General features: G+C 35.6%; 3 protein-coding genes across 4 annotated transcripts; all 3 read left to right on the forward strand.

Annotated features, from left to right (window-relative positions):
* Positions 1–1,299: 1,299 nt before the first annotated feature.
* LOC106318979 (eukaryotic peptide chain release factor subunit 1-3) lies at positions 1,300–2,942 on the forward strand. The gene is made up of 2 exons (XM_013757161.1): positions 1,300–1,376; positions 1,486–2,942. Exon 2 carries the CDS (start codon positions 1,509–1,511, stop codon positions 2,814–2,816), a length of 1,308 nt encoding a protein of 435 aa, XP_013612615.1. The 5' UTR covers positions 1,300–1,376; positions 1,486–1,508; the 3' UTR covers positions 2,817–2,942.
* Positions 2,943–9,361: 6,419 nt separating this feature from the next.
* Positions 9,362–11,566, forward strand: LOC106316772 (probable receptor-like protein kinase At2g39360). 2 transcript variants are annotated; one of them, XM_013754644.1, is made up of 8 exons: positions 9,362–9,521; positions 9,633–9,843; positions 9,913–10,121; positions 10,193–10,319; positions 10,411–10,485; positions 10,551–10,740; positions 10,810–10,942; positions 11,034–11,566. In XM_013754644.1, exons 2-8 carry the CDS (start codon positions 9,642–9,644, stop codon positions 11,295–11,297), a joined length of 1,200 nt encoding a protein of 399 aa, XP_013610098.1. In that variant the 5' UTR covers positions 9,362–9,521; positions 9,633–9,641; the 3' UTR covers positions 11,298–11,566. The 2 variants fall into 2 exon arrangements, with proteins under 2 accessions (XP_013610098.1, XP_013610097.1); XM_013754643.1 differs by having other exon boundaries at positions 9,513–9,843.
* A 2,730-nt stretch (positions 11,567–14,296) lies between these two features.
* On the forward strand, positions 14,297–15,022 carry LOC106313182 (light-regulated protein-like). Its single transcript, XM_013750924.1, has 3 exons — positions 14,297–14,555; positions 14,621–14,773; positions 14,857–15,022. Exons 1-3 carry the CDS (start codon positions 14,368–14,370, stop codon positions 14,930–14,932), a joined length of 417 nt encoding a protein of 138 aa, XP_013606378.1. The 5' UTR covers positions 14,297–14,367; the 3' UTR covers positions 14,933–15,022.
* The last annotated feature ends 10 nt before the right edge of the window (positions 15,023–15,032 follow it).

The following is a 15,032-nucleotide window of genomic DNA, read 5'->3' on the forward strand; positions in this document are numbered from 1 at the left end:
TAAGTGCCATTGGAGCCTTAATGTATTTGGCTAGTCATACAAGACCGGACATCAGTTTTGCCGTGAGTTTACTGTCTAGATTCAGTTCATGTCCGACACTTAGGCACTTGAACAGAATAAAACATCTGTTCAGATATCTGCAAGGAACAACCGATCTCGGATTGTTCTATACCGATCGGCCAAAAGAGAACATGGCCGGATATACAGATGTTGGGTACTTATCTGACCCACACAATGCTAGATCTCAGACAGGTTACGTGTTTATACACGGTGGGGCTGCAGTAAGTTGGCGGTCCACAAAATAAACCTTAGTGGCAACATCATCTAATCATGCCGAGATCATAGCCATGTACGAAGCAAGCCGAGAGCTTGTGTGGTTGAGGAACATGACCGGCCATATTCTTAAAGAGAGTGGCCTGGCCGTGGGAAAGGAAAAGGAAGAACCAACGATCATCTATGAGGACAATGCAGCTTGTGTAGCTCAGCTCAAAGATGGATACGTTAAGGGAGATAGAACAAAACACATCTTGCCTAAGTTCTTCTTCACCCACGACCTGCAGAAAGCTAAAGAAGTTGAAGTGGTTCAGGTTCGGTCCAGTGACAATTCAGCCGATCTGTTCACTAAGTCTCTGTCAACCTCAACGTTCAGGAAGCTGGTTCATCAGATAGGAATGCGCCAGTTGAAGGATCTTCAGTGATGTCTTCATCAGGGGGAGTGTCATGTGTTGTACTCTTTTTCCTGTCTACGGTTTCCATTTTTCTCACCTTGGGTTTTTGGTTTTCCTAGAGAGGTTTTAATGAGGCAACGTCGTGCATGATACAAACCCATATGGTTATGGCATCCAAGGGGGAGTGTTATAAATCATTATGTGGATGGCCCATAACCATGACCAAGACAAGGCCCAGCCGTGTCCAAGAGGAGAGAGAGTCGGCGGCTGAGGAGAGAGAGTCGGCCTATCCTTTGGCCGACCTTAGATATAGGATGTTTTCATTTTTCTGTTTTAGATCTTTTTCTATTTCCTGTTGTATTAGGTTTTGGATAATTTCCTTTTTTCTATATTTTGTAATCCTTATATAAGAATATAAGGAACCTCTATTGTTTATTAATAATACACAGATCAAATTTCCCATTCCTTTACAACATATACAAAATTTACGGTTCTAAATCATTAAGGTTACAACGCAAAACTAGCAAAAACCGAACAGTCGCTTCCTCAGATTGTCCTCCGTCCCGCGGTAAAAACAAAATCAAAAGTTACTGCATGCCTACACGTGAAACTCACGTGCCCGTCGAGAAATAGAGTAGATAAGCCCTAAAGAAGATCCCATTTCCGCCTCGAGCAGCTGCTGCGAGAGTGCCAGATTCGCTGATACAGGTACCTTCTCTATCTCTCTCTCTCTCTCTCTCTCTCTCCTTATCGAAAGTTTGGATCTTTGCGTAAATCTCAATCTGGGTTCCCTAAAGTTTCGATCTTTCTGTTGAAGGCAACCAACCAAACAAAAAAAAAATGGCAGAACAAGAATCAGACAAGAACATCGAGATTTGGAAAATCAAGAAACTAATCAAAGGCCTCGAAAGCGCGAGAGGCAACGGCACAAGCATGATCTCTCTCATAATGCCTCCCCGTGACCAAGTCGCCCGCGTCACCAAGATGCTCGCCGACGAGTACGGAACCGCCTCGAACATCAAGAGCCGCGTCAACCGCCAGTCCGTCCTCTCTGCCATCACCTCAGCTCAGCAAAGGCTCAAGCTTTACAACAAAGTCCCCCCCAACGGCCTCGTCCTCTACACGGGCACCATCGTCACAGACGACGGCAAGGAGAAGAAAGTCACCATCGACTTCGAGCCTTTCAAGCCCATCAACGCTTCCCTCTACCTCTGCGACAACAAGTTCCACACCGAGCCTTTGAACGAGCTTCTCGAGAGCGATGACAAGTTTGGGTTCATTGTCATGGACGGGAACGGGACTTTGTTTGGGACTTTGAGTGGGAACACGAGAGAGGTCCTTCATAAGTTCACTGTTGACCTCCCCAAGAAGCATGGGAGGGGAGGACAGTCCGCGCTTCGGTTCGCCAGGCTTAGGATGGAGAAGAGGCATAACTACGTGAGGAAGACTGCAGAGCTTGCGACTCAGTTCTACATCAACCCCGCTACTAGCCAGCCTAATGTCTCTGGGTTGATCCTTGCCGGTTCCGCGGATTTCAAGACCGAGTTGAGCCAGTCTGAGCTCTTTGATCCTCGTCTGCAAGCTAAGATACTAAATGTGGTTGATGTCTCCTACGGAGGAGAGAACGGTTTCAACCAAGCCATCGAGCTCTCTGCTGAGATTCTATCCAACGTGAAGTTCATTCAGGAGAAGAAGCTGATTGGGAAGTACTTCGAGGAGATCAGTCAAGACACTGGTAAATACGTTTTCGGGGTTGATGATACTTTGAAGGCGTTGGATATGGGTGCGGTTGAGACGCTGATAGTGTGGGAGAATCTTGACATCAATAGGTATGAGCTGAAGAACGGTGCCACAGGGGAGACTGTGATTAAGCATTTGGGGAAGGAGCAGGAGAACGATCAGAGCAATTTCCATGATGCGGAGAGCAATGCGGAGCTGGAAGTTGTGGAGAAGATGCCTCTGCTTGAATGGTTTGCTAATGAGTATAAACGTTTTGGCTGTACGCTTGAGTTTGTGACTAATAAGTCGCAAGAAGGGTCACAGTTCTGTAGAGGGTTTGGTGGGATTGGTGGGTTGTTGAGGTACCAGCTTGATATGAGGACTTTCGATGAGCTATCGGATGGTGAAGTGTATGAAGATTCGGATTAAGGGAGGGGAAGAAATGTGGTATAAGATCTCAAAGAAGGATTTGAAGTTGGGGGAAAAGTTTATCTTTTACTTTTACTGTCTCTGTATTATCTTCCTTTTTTAAAAAATGTACGAGACATTTGAACTTATGCGTCTGAAGCTTTTGTGATCTTATAAACTAGGCCTGCGGTTAACTACCGAATCTGCCCAAACAAACCCAAACGTTTGGTTTTCGGTTTGGTTAGAAGGTTCGGTTCAGTTCGACAGCTAAAAAAATTTGGTTTGTGATTCGGTTGGGTAGGTTAGTTCTGAGTTTTTTTATTACAAAAATACCAAACAATACCGATCTTAACAAAATTTCAAACCGGATTTTTTCCGAACCAAAATAACTAAAATAACCGAATTTAACTAAAAGCTTTTGAATTTTATTTAATTTAAACATAAACTTTAACTAAAAACCAAAAAAAAATTGGTAAGAAATTTTGAAATCAAACTAACCGAAAACCGGATCCAACCAAACCAAATTTCTTTTTGATTTACTTTGGTGAGATTTCGACCGACCCAAACTAACCAAATTTTGAATTAACCGATCCGAACTAACTGTAGACCCGTATAAACTCTGCTGGAAAAGTAGGAACTTTGAAAAGCAGACAGATGGCGACTAAGTATGGTTTTAAACCGAACCGAACCGAGAAACCGATGTGTTTTTGTAATTATTTAAATTAAAAATATTAGTAATACCAATATACTAAAATTCTAATATTAAACCACATATTTTCTATTTTTTATTGATTAACATATATTCTTCTAACCTAATATGTAATCATCAAAATATTTGCTTTAAAATATTTCATTCATTGGAGGCTTTTTAATTTTAATGATGTTGGTTTTTTTTACTTAAGTTAACTTTCATTTGTTTTCATTCTTATATATACTTTTTGTAACTTTTTAAAAGGTTTTTGTTTGAGTTTAATATTGAATTTAGTTCACATATTTTATGTTTACATAATTTATGTTGTAAAACATAATTTCACTTAGAAAAAATAAACTAAGAAGAATCTAATTAAACCGATCCAAAAAATAAACCGAACCGAATACAAATCAAACCGAATACAAACCGAACCGAATATAAACTGAACCGAACCCGAACCGAACCAAACTAACTATGGTTTACTTCAGTTGGAAAAATACTAGAACCGAACTAACCAAACCGAACCGAACCCGAACCGAACCGAGAAAATAGCCGAAGTGTCCACCCCTAGTTTTTATGTATTGTATATAGTCTATATTATAATAGATTGATTAGGTTGATATGAGAATAACCGGTGATTTCTTATGTGTTGATATTTCATATCTTATGTATGGACGTCTAAAAGAGTTTCCGATTTATCTTCATGAATTTGACATCTAGCAACATTTTTCTCATGAATATGTCGGACAGATACCCACATATCCGCTGAGATTCAACATCTGATACGCTGATTAATTGCCATCCTCATTAGCTATCCAATAAATCCGCAAATTGTGCAAGTATAAAAAAATAATTATCTACCACAGTTTAAAAACCCCAAACAATTGTGAAACCTTTTATTAGACATAGAGTAAGAGAATATACATAACCCTATAAATATGGTCAAGGCGAGATCTTTTAACAGAAATAAAAAATGAATCTCCATGAGCTCTTCTCAGGTATGTACGAACTTTCTTAGTCCGTCCAAGAAGCTGTGTTTCTTTTTCATTGGTCGTTCCTGTAGTTGTCGGTTGTGTAAACGATTTTGAAGTCTGGAAAATTAGTGAATCCTTCCATGGCGTACATGTCTTAGTGGACAACTTCGGAAAGTAGAACAAACAACAAAGAAAAGTTATATTAATCAAATTTTCAGTAGGACTATGAAATTCTATCAATTTAAAGAGTTTCAATGATACGCGACACTGAATAGAGCGGTTTAGAGTGTAATGGTTTATCATCGGAGGTGAGAGTTAAGCGACGAAGTGGGAGAACCCTAGGCCCTAGTTTAGAGACAGTGAAAAAGAATAGACGATTAGGAGGCTTCTTTGGGTCTGTCTGACGCATCAGCCTTACCTTTTAAGGCTTATGTAGAAACTGGGTGCGATAGGCCGCGAGTTAATTAAAATGACCTAACGACCATTAATTCATTACACAACTCTGTTCGAAACTCACCGCCGAGGGGCGTAAAATCGCCGGAAAAACGTAACTCGGGCACCAACGGTGATGATTTAGACTGATTCGGTCCAAAAAAATTAGTTTTTGCTCGTTTCATCCTATAATCGAGTAGTATATATAAAGATTCGTGATGTTTTCATGAAAATGATAAAAAACGAGGAAATTGATGTATAACTCGTGAAAGTTTATGAGCCGTCGAAGTCTATATTGCAGAAAACCTAAAAGTCTAAAGAAGAAGATTGTAAAAGTCATAATTTCTTTTAATTAAATTTAATCATAAAAACATGCAAAACATCCATGGTTTCTATTCGAACCCGGATTGTTAACCTTTTTAAAGATGTGTAAACCGATGCAATAATTGATATTTATTGTAATTTTTTACGAATATATAATATATTAAAACAAAAACATAAAGATGAGTCCTACCAAAATAAATGAAATGCTGAAGTGAACACCCTAAGGAAAGAACAAAAATTCATCTATTATAATATAGATTTATTTATTTCGTCAAAAGTGCCTTTGTTGAATTTTTTTATTTACATAAAAGAACATTTTATTAATGTTTGTTCGCTCGATATATATTTGTCATTAATAACAACATTAATTCTTTATTTTGCTTTCTAATCAGTACTTAAATGCAACAGTACAAGTTAAACCAACAGTAGTTCATACTTTCAAAATATATTTAAATTTGTCTTTTTCTATGGTTATGATTGCTCAACGTCTAGCTACACCAATTTGAGCATATTCACCGCGGTCAACTTCCGCATAGCGGCTAGACGGCCGCGTTTTCGAACAGGGGTTTTAACTAGTAACACTCTAAAATGTAAAAAAATACAGAACTGTGCAATAATTAATTAATTATAATATAAAGGGTGAAATAATTAAGCACAAAAAATTAACTGAAAATGTAGATGGCGTAACCTCGGTTTTATAAGAAAACAGATGAATTTGTGTGATAAACTTTCAGTTGACTGATCACAAAATGGAAGAGGAAGTCAGCCCTTATACAGTGATCTGATTCCGGTTTATGTAATAGACGCTTAACCAACTAAACCAAAATACAATTGGACTAATTGGTTTACTACTCTAATAGTGTGCCAATCCGTGCGATCTGTAGACCAACATATGGAATACATTATGTTACCAAGAAGAGAGTAAGTGATGCGAAGAGACCCTCTCGGTATTACACTTGCGTAACTTCCCGACAATCTTAGACTTTTTGGTTTCTTTAGTTATAGTGGTCAACATTAAATTTTTAATTTATTAGATCTGATCTTATGGATTTACCTTATTTTTAGACACCGAATGTCCATCCGACCATAAGTTTGGTTGGTCTATATTTGCGTGTCTATATTTAGCCTATTACCTTATTTATCACACAAAAGAAATTATAAATACTACACTTTGGGTCATTGAGTCTTTAGATCCAAAATGAATCATCTCATTAATTTTATGTTAGTTCTTGTTATGTGTTATGGTTTTAAAGAAAGTTCCGGACAAATTTCCAAATGCACTCCAAACATTTTACAATTTAAAAACCAACTTGGAGCTGCTCATGTACTGGCTGTCACCTGCTGGTCCAACAGAGGCGAAAGCAAAGGTATCAATCATATATTACTCAATGAAATATTCAAATTTCAAGTTGAGGAGAAAGGAGATAAGAGAATAGTGTGGAAATGTGAATTAAGGGATGTAAAGAGTAGGACTTCTCTTGTAATATGGACAGCATATAGAGGAGCCGCCACTTCTCGATGTGGCCAGATACGCGAATATATTGTTGAACTTAGAGGAGTTTCCTTAGTGAGAAATAATAAACCGGCCAAAGAATTCTTTAATTGGACTAAATAAGTGTATTTCTTCTTCTTCTTTTAAGATAATACTCGATCATACTGTGCGTCCGCATGGGTGTTTGCTTTAATTTGTAAGAATATTATAAATTCATAACTAATTGGTAATTATTGGATTTTAAAAATTATGGTCCATGTATATATTATTGTTTTACTATTATTGTATTTGTAATATGAATAAAGGAATACTAATACATTCATATATTAATATTTTTGTTTCATTGTTGATTTGATATTATAACTCAAATATTATAGCTATTTCTAGTATTGTATATCTAATTCTATTTCAGTGGTCCATAAAAAAATTAGAAAAAAGGTTTACTCAATCTATTAGTTCTTTTGTATTATATTTTTATATATATTGAAAACAATTGTATAATGGTTATTGGAAAATACATTAGTAAAAATCAATTTTTGAATACACGTATATTTTTGAATCAATTTTTGTTTTGAATTTTGTTTAATTATTAATTTAGACAAAATATGTTTTTAGTTAATCAGATTGGACCAGTTGCACACAAAAAATTATATTGAGTCATTTTCGTATATTTTAAATCTGGTCCAAACAGATAATTTATAAAAAAATATAGTGGACTTCAATTCTTTTAATAACATAAGCTCATTTTTTAGTATACTGCTATCCATATTTTCAAACAACATTATATTTCTTTTTAATTATGTTATTCTTGTTTCCAAACATTCTCAAAGGTACTTCTACTTTAATAGGATAGAAGATATAATATTGCAAGAATATGTTGTTATTTATTTTTTCCTGTCACTATTAAATATCATATATGTGTCATCATATAATTAATCGTGTTTTCTTACCTACCATCATATAAGTAATCATATAATTAATAGTATTTTGTACGTACCATCATATAAATAATCATATATATTATATTTTTAAAACTTAATATGAAATATAAAACTCATAATTTACGTTGGTGTTTGAAATTGCTTTGTATTGTATTTTTCTTAAATATATTTAAAACATTTTTATATTAATGGTTATAAAAAAACATTTTAGTAAAATCAATTTTTGAATATATGTATATTTTTGAATTAATTTTTGATATAAATCAATTTTAAATTAATATTTTGATTTGAAATATGTATATAAAATTTAAATTTTGTTTTATGATTATTTTAGACAAATATGTTTTTTGGTAATTAGATTGGGCTAGCCATTTTTGTATATTTTAAAGCTGATCTATATATATAGTCTTCATAATATAATGAATTTTCAATTTTTTTTGATAACATAAGTCCGTTACTTTTTTTTTCTTTAATATATTGTTATCTACGTTTCCAAACAACACTAAATTTTTTTTAACTGTCATTTATGTTGCCAAACAAAAATTTAAAGTACTTCTATTTTAATAAGATAGATTATGATTTAATAATACCGCATATTCTTTTTTTTTCTCAATACAGGGGTTAAAATTAGCTGTACAAATTAACCGCAAAACTAGGGAAAATGAGAATTTATTACAAAAGTTATCAATATGAAAGTCAAGATATGATCTGTACAATTTCGTTTATTGTGATGGACAACCAGTGATTCCATTATTTTTGTGCCGGAGAAAGTGTGAACCAATTACATTGATTGATCTAAAAAAAATCAAATCTGTAATTGACATTCAAGTAAATATTTTTTGGTAAGTCTAGCATCCAAGTAAAATCTATGGACTAAAAAACATGCAAAAAGGAAAGAATTAAAGAAAAAAGAAGAGAGATTTGCCGAATAAATAAAAGAAGGTACAGACATGGTGGCGTGAGTGTGTTCGTATCATTTACATTTGCGGCGGGCTGAAACTGCATGACACGGTGGTTTTAGTTTCTTAATTTGTTAGTAATGGAGACATAATCAAGATTTACAAGGACTTGATACCAATCATATATCAGTCACCTTGATTATGGACATTATTGTGTTAAAATATTTGTATTAGAATTCTTTTAATAATTGTGAGTAATAGAATTATCGTTTGACGTCAAAAAAAAAAATATTCCTTTTTGAACACTTTCACCCTCTCTACCTAGTTTGTTAGTAATGGAGACATAATCAAGAGTTATAAGGACTTGATACCAATCATATAACAGTCACCTTGATTATGGACATTATTGTGTTAAAATATTCGTATTAGAATTCCTTTAATAATTGATTGTAATATCATAATTTAGTAAAATCTTATTCTGTTTTTGAGAATATAAACTTTGTACCTGAGCTCAAGAGTAGAAAGAAAAAGTTAAAAAACAAAATATATATAAACTTTGTAGAATCATTTTGTAGTACTCCAAGGTAATCTTGATAATGTTTTACATCCTTCTTCCTTGTTTCATTCAAGGGCTCATTTTATTCTGGTTGTTGACTTGTTGGAGAAGAGTAAAAAACTCTGTTAATGTCAATTAGAAAGTTATTAAAAATAAAAACAGTAGTAAATTTGTTGTTGGTTCAGTCTTAAGAGAGAGAGAGAGAGTTGTTGTCTGCGCGATGTCACTTTCTGTCGGCATTGTCTGAGTTCCGACACAAGACTTGTTTTCATTATCTTCTCTTCACGTTCGAGTTCTAGAAACTGCCGCGGAGATAGATTTGATGTTTCAAAGCTCCTTTTCTTCTCGAACTCTCCCTTTTTAACATTTTCACACCAAATCTTCTGCAGATTCTTGTGATATGTAATCTCCGATGAAGTAAAGATCTGTCAATATTTTTCAAGATTCTTTTTACTGCATGTTGGATTGATTCAAAAGATGTATCACAAACCTTGGATTATCTTTTTTATAATCTTTTTTCTGGTACAGGTTTATCGCATGGTAGTAAAAGTTTGGAGCATCGCTGAGAAGCTATTTTGTATACAAATGTCAGCCGTTCCTCTTACAGCAGCCATTGGAGGTGCTGTTGGAGCTCTTGCATTGTCTGCTCTCTTGGTTTTTCTCCTATGGTTTTGCATCATTCGTCGCAAAAATGCATCAAGAACTTCTGAGTCAGGCTCTTCTGATCCATCAACTCAAGGTACATTAATCACATACAAAACCAATCTCTCTCTCTCTCTCTCTTGACTTTTTTGGATGATGTTTTCAGAAGGAAGAAGTGTTGCAATGGACTTGTCAATGAGAGAAGCAAGAAGGTTTAAGGTGGAGGAACTTGCTCAAGCCACCAAGAGTTTCACCAACAAAAGCCTTATTGGTATAGGCAAATTCGGCGAGGTTTACAAAGGTTTGCTTCAAGATGGTGTTCTTGTGGCCATCAAGAAACGTCCAGGCTTGCCAACACAAGAGCTTGTTAACGAGGTCAGCGTTTGGTTATGAACTTAGAACAAAGTGTTTTGAAGAAGCTTACAAGGTATTTTTTTGGGTTCCAGGTTCGTTATCTATCGTCTATTAATCATCGTAATCTTGTTACTCTTTTGGGTTATTCCCAAGAAAACAACACGCAGTTTCTTGTCTACGAGTATGTTCCTAACGGAAGTGTTTCCAGTCACCTGTACGGTAACTCTCTGTCCTTTTTGGTAACTATTCAATTTGATAATGTGTGTTTAGTAGACAATGTAATCATCATTTGGATCTTTTCTTTGATTAGGTGCTGGTGATAAAGTATCTGGAAATAGACTAGAGTTCAGGAATAGGCTTGCCATATCTATAGGAGCAGCTAAAGGTAAATTGCCTTTCTCATAGAATCAAAATGAGTTCTTGTGTCTTGATCCCTTTTTGTATATTTAGGCTTGGCACATCTTCACTCACTGAGTCCCAGGTTGATACACAAGGACTTCAAAACAGCTAATGTTCTTGTGGATGAGAATTTCATTGCCAGAGTTGCGGATGCTGGAGTCCGTAACTTCTTGGGAAGAGATGATGTTGTTGTTGGTACATCGTCTCTTGATGCTGCAGACCAGATCTTCCTCTCACCAGAGTAATCTAACTCTTTACCTTTTTGGATCACATTTTGTATCCAAGTTTCTCAGACTTTCCAATGTTTCAGGGTTCAAGAGTTCAGAAGATTTTCAGAGAAGAGTGATGTCTATGCTTTTGGGGTGTTCCTCTTGGAGTTAGTAAGTGGAAGAGAAGCATCAGAACCATCCCCTTCAAGCTCAACACAAACTCTAGTAGAATGGGTATGTAATCACTATCACAAAATGTTGGATAATGAAAGTGTATCTTGAATCTGACTTGTATGCACTTGGAGTGATCTTACTGATTGTGCAGATGCAAAACATAAGGGATTACAAGGATATACCCATGATGGTAGATGAGAGACTAGGTGGTACATACACAGCAGAAGGAGTGGAGGAGGTTATTACACTGACACTGAGGTGTCTTAATGTTTCAAGCGAGAAGAGACCAGCAATGAGTTATGTTGTGGCAGAATTGGAGAGAATATTGGATAAGGAAGTGAGCTTAACAACAGTAATGGGTGAAGGTACTCCAACGGTTACTCTTGGAAGTCAGCTTTTTAAATCATCAAACTGATGAAAAAATTGGAATCATCTTTGCATCTATATTTATTTATATATAAGATCTCTGATTCTCTGAGACAAAAACTAATCAGAGATCTTAAGAGGATGAAGATTGATCAGCTGTTTTGTGTTTAGTGTACAAACAACAGCTGAACTATTCTTATTATTCGTTTGTTTTTTCCCCTATTTTACTTCCATTGGTGGTTACTTTCAGCAGATTATTTTTGACAGTGAGTGCAGAAAATGTAACTTTGTAAAAACATTATTTATTGATGATATGGAGGAAGCAAAGAGTGGAATGGTGTGTGATTCTTTTTGTTATTGTTGCCATAAACAAAAATAGACACTCGCTATATCATTAAATATCAAGTTTGGACCAGCAAAATTAGAGTTTACTTTCTTCATAAAATGTTATAGTTTATAACTAACCAAACTGGTCTTTATCAAAAGAATCCCATTGGTTAACAGTTGAACTAGCAGAAGATGATAACTCTCCTGTTTCAAGAACCCTAGGCTACTACTACTTATTATGTTTGGACCCAAACACTCAGAGTTACTTTTCCTATAAAGTAGCAATTTATGGAAATTAACTTGACCTTAGCTTTCATTCAACCTACCTATATGCGTTATAGCCGTTTATAGCCAAAGAGACAACAACAACCAAATTGTCAAAAGATTCCAATTCCAAATTGGTAGTGAAATTTTGTCATGCAACTCAGTTTTCATGTCTCTTGACTTATTGCAAAATTTGACTCAGAGCTCTGTTTTTTAGTAATCACTGTCCCTAGTTTTGCTAAAAACCTTTGTGGGCACACAGAACTATAGACAGTCTTTGAACAGATCGAAAATCATGTATGGGTCTGATTTTGTGTCGGGAGGAAAGATATAATGATAAAGACTTTTTGTGGATGGTGGGTCTCGTTTATCTATCTTCTAGATATTGACCTCACAAAGAAACAAAAAACATTACTGTTGATTGATACCACTCGCATGTATTATTTACACTTTTGATAAGGGAGTGTAAAAGACATTCAAAATAAGATTTGGTCGAAAATAAATACACCAAATAGTCTGAAGATGTGTTAGTAATCTCTTATATTGAAAACTGAATATTGTATTAGAAAAAGAGAAAAAGACAAAAATAGCACTAAATCAAGTTTTTGTTCTCAAACTAGCATTCAAGGTCAAAAGTCACAAAAATAGCATTTAATGTTTTATCAAAAATCACAAACTTAGGGTTTAGAGTTAATAAGTGGGGTTTAGGATTTAGGGTTTAGGGTTTAGAGTTTAGGGTTTAGGGTTTAGGGTTTAGGGTTTAGGGTTTAGGGTTTAGGGTTTAGGGTTTAGGGTTTAGGGTTTAGGGTTTAGGGTTTAGGGTTTAGGGTTTAGGGTTTAGGGTTTAGGGTTTAGGGTTTAGGGTTTAGGGTTGAGAAATGAGGTTTTGGGGATAAGATTTCAAATTTTGAAAAATAAAAAAATTAAAATTTTCAAAGGATAAACTTCGAAATGTGTTATTTTGGTCATTTTAGTTTTTGAGTGCTATTTTTGTGATATAAACTTAGAAATGTGCTATTTTGGAAATTTGCCCATAGAAAAACACTTGAAATATCATATCAAATATTAGATAAAAAAAATTAGTCCTCAAATCTTGACATTCGATTATAACAGGGACATATCCAAGTAACTACCAACTCATAAAAATAAGGTACATAAATAGTCTTTGACATACTTTTTTTTTTCTTTATCAACTAGATCAACAAGGCCCAATCTATAGTCAATCATACAGTGCCAGAACCAGTGCCGGTCCTCAATACAGGCCAACCAAGCACATGATTGGGGCCTTGTGTTTATATGAGTGCTTTACATGTTTAGTTACTTTGGGTTATCCTTCTTACACTTTTAGGTACTTTGGACTTGGGTGTACTTTGGGCTCTCCTTACATTGTAGCAAATCAAGTTTAAATCAGATTCCATCATTCTCACCTCCTGGTGTTTCTCTAGTTGGTAATCACTAATCAAGCACCAACGATGAAGATAAATCAACAATGATTCTTCAGTTGGCAAGTCAGATGAGGAATCTCAGTCCAGTTTGGAAAAGAGTTGTGATAATGGTCGCTCTCTAGTAGACCAAGACGCACAGTCATCTTCCTCAAACAATGGGAGTAAAAGGCCCGTACGTGTTGCACCAAAATGATAGCAAAGACCTACAGGACAACGATGCATACAACTTCTACCTGGTTAACCAATAATGAGAATGTGTTTTTTGTAGGATCGAAAACATAAAATCAAAGCTGCAGCGGCAGAACTTTGCACCATTGACGGGCAGCATAAAACTGCAAGAAACATAATTAACATCATTTGCTAGTGTAACATCAAAGCAGCAGTAGCAGTGAAGTTACAAAGGCAACCACTTGTAACCTATATTTTAGCGCTACAGATTTATTTTAAGATTCACTGATGAGACCTCTAAAACATGTTTACAGGTGCAAGAAACATAAACATAACATCATTCGCTAGTGTAACATCAAGAACACCAAGCACACCAGTAACCATCAAAGAGCCTGGCATGAGAAGGAAGAAACCATGCCGAGTGCTTCTGTCGACAACCAGTGTACGCATCTACTGGTGGAATTGTTATGTATAATAAGCTGAGTGTTGTGGTGAGCAAGTAAAACTCGAACTTTGGCTTTGTGAATCCATGCGACTGATAATGAATGTGTCTTTCATAGTTTACATCGTTTGCTGACTCAGAGAACACAGAAAGATACAAAAAAGATTGTGATAAAATATCTCTCCCTAGAGGGCGATTTTCATTCTCACATGTTATCCTTATCCTTTTAAAAATTATCTCTACTTTTTGTTCAATTTTTCTTTTAAATAAAGTTTGGATCAGTGATTTCTGACCGTTGGATTATCAATTATTGAGTCAGTATAATTACATTTACTATTTTTTTTTTCTTTTTTTGGCAACCAATATACAAAATGTATCTGATCTGCTCTGGCTATAAGTATAGCATATGAACTTGTCCAAAAACACAACCAAATATCCAAAATCACTAAACCAATCCTCTTACAGGCATAAAAATGCAGGGAGCTTTGTGCATCAAACCAACCGTTCTTCCACTTTCTTCTCCAAAGCTCACTCTTCTCCCTCCTCAGACCATCTCCACCACCAAACCCTCAAGACTCTCTTCTCTCAGATTCAGACCAAACTCATCATCTCCTTCAACCCCTGATCCACTCACCGTAGACTACAACGACTCTCCCCTTTCGTAAGTCCTTCACTTCCCTTCTTTGTTATCAACTGACTCGAATAACATCTCTCTCTATCCTCAAGTGTTTTCCCAGCTGAAGCGTGTGAAGTAATCAGCGGTTACGCCTGTTCTGCTGACATTTACCCTGAAGTCAAGCTTGAAACAAAGCCCGTCTCACCTCCCGTGGCTTCAGAGCCCGTAGACCGAGAATACCTAGAGTATAACAACCCCAAAACGTAATGATCACGTCTTTTAACACCTTTCCTTTACTTACCTTAGATTCTCAGCTTCTGATTGTGTGTTTTGGACTTGGAAACAGAGTTTTCCCCGCAGAGGCTTGTGATGATCTTGGAGGAGAGTTCTGCGAACCTGACTATCAAAAAGATGTTTACTAGAAAAGTTTTTAATCTGATGTGAATATGTGTTTGTTGTATCTCTGTAACCACTCATTAATGTAACTTAATCAAGAATGAGTTTGTGAATCAGACCCCAAGT

This window comes from Brassica oleracea, chromosome C9 (genome assembly GCF_000695525.1).
Source record: "Brassica oleracea var. oleracea cultivar TO1000 chromosome C9, BOL, whole genome shotgun sequence".
Lineage (NCBI taxonomy): Eukaryota > Viridiplantae > Streptophyta > Magnoliopsida > Brassicales > Brassicaceae > Brassica > Brassica oleracea.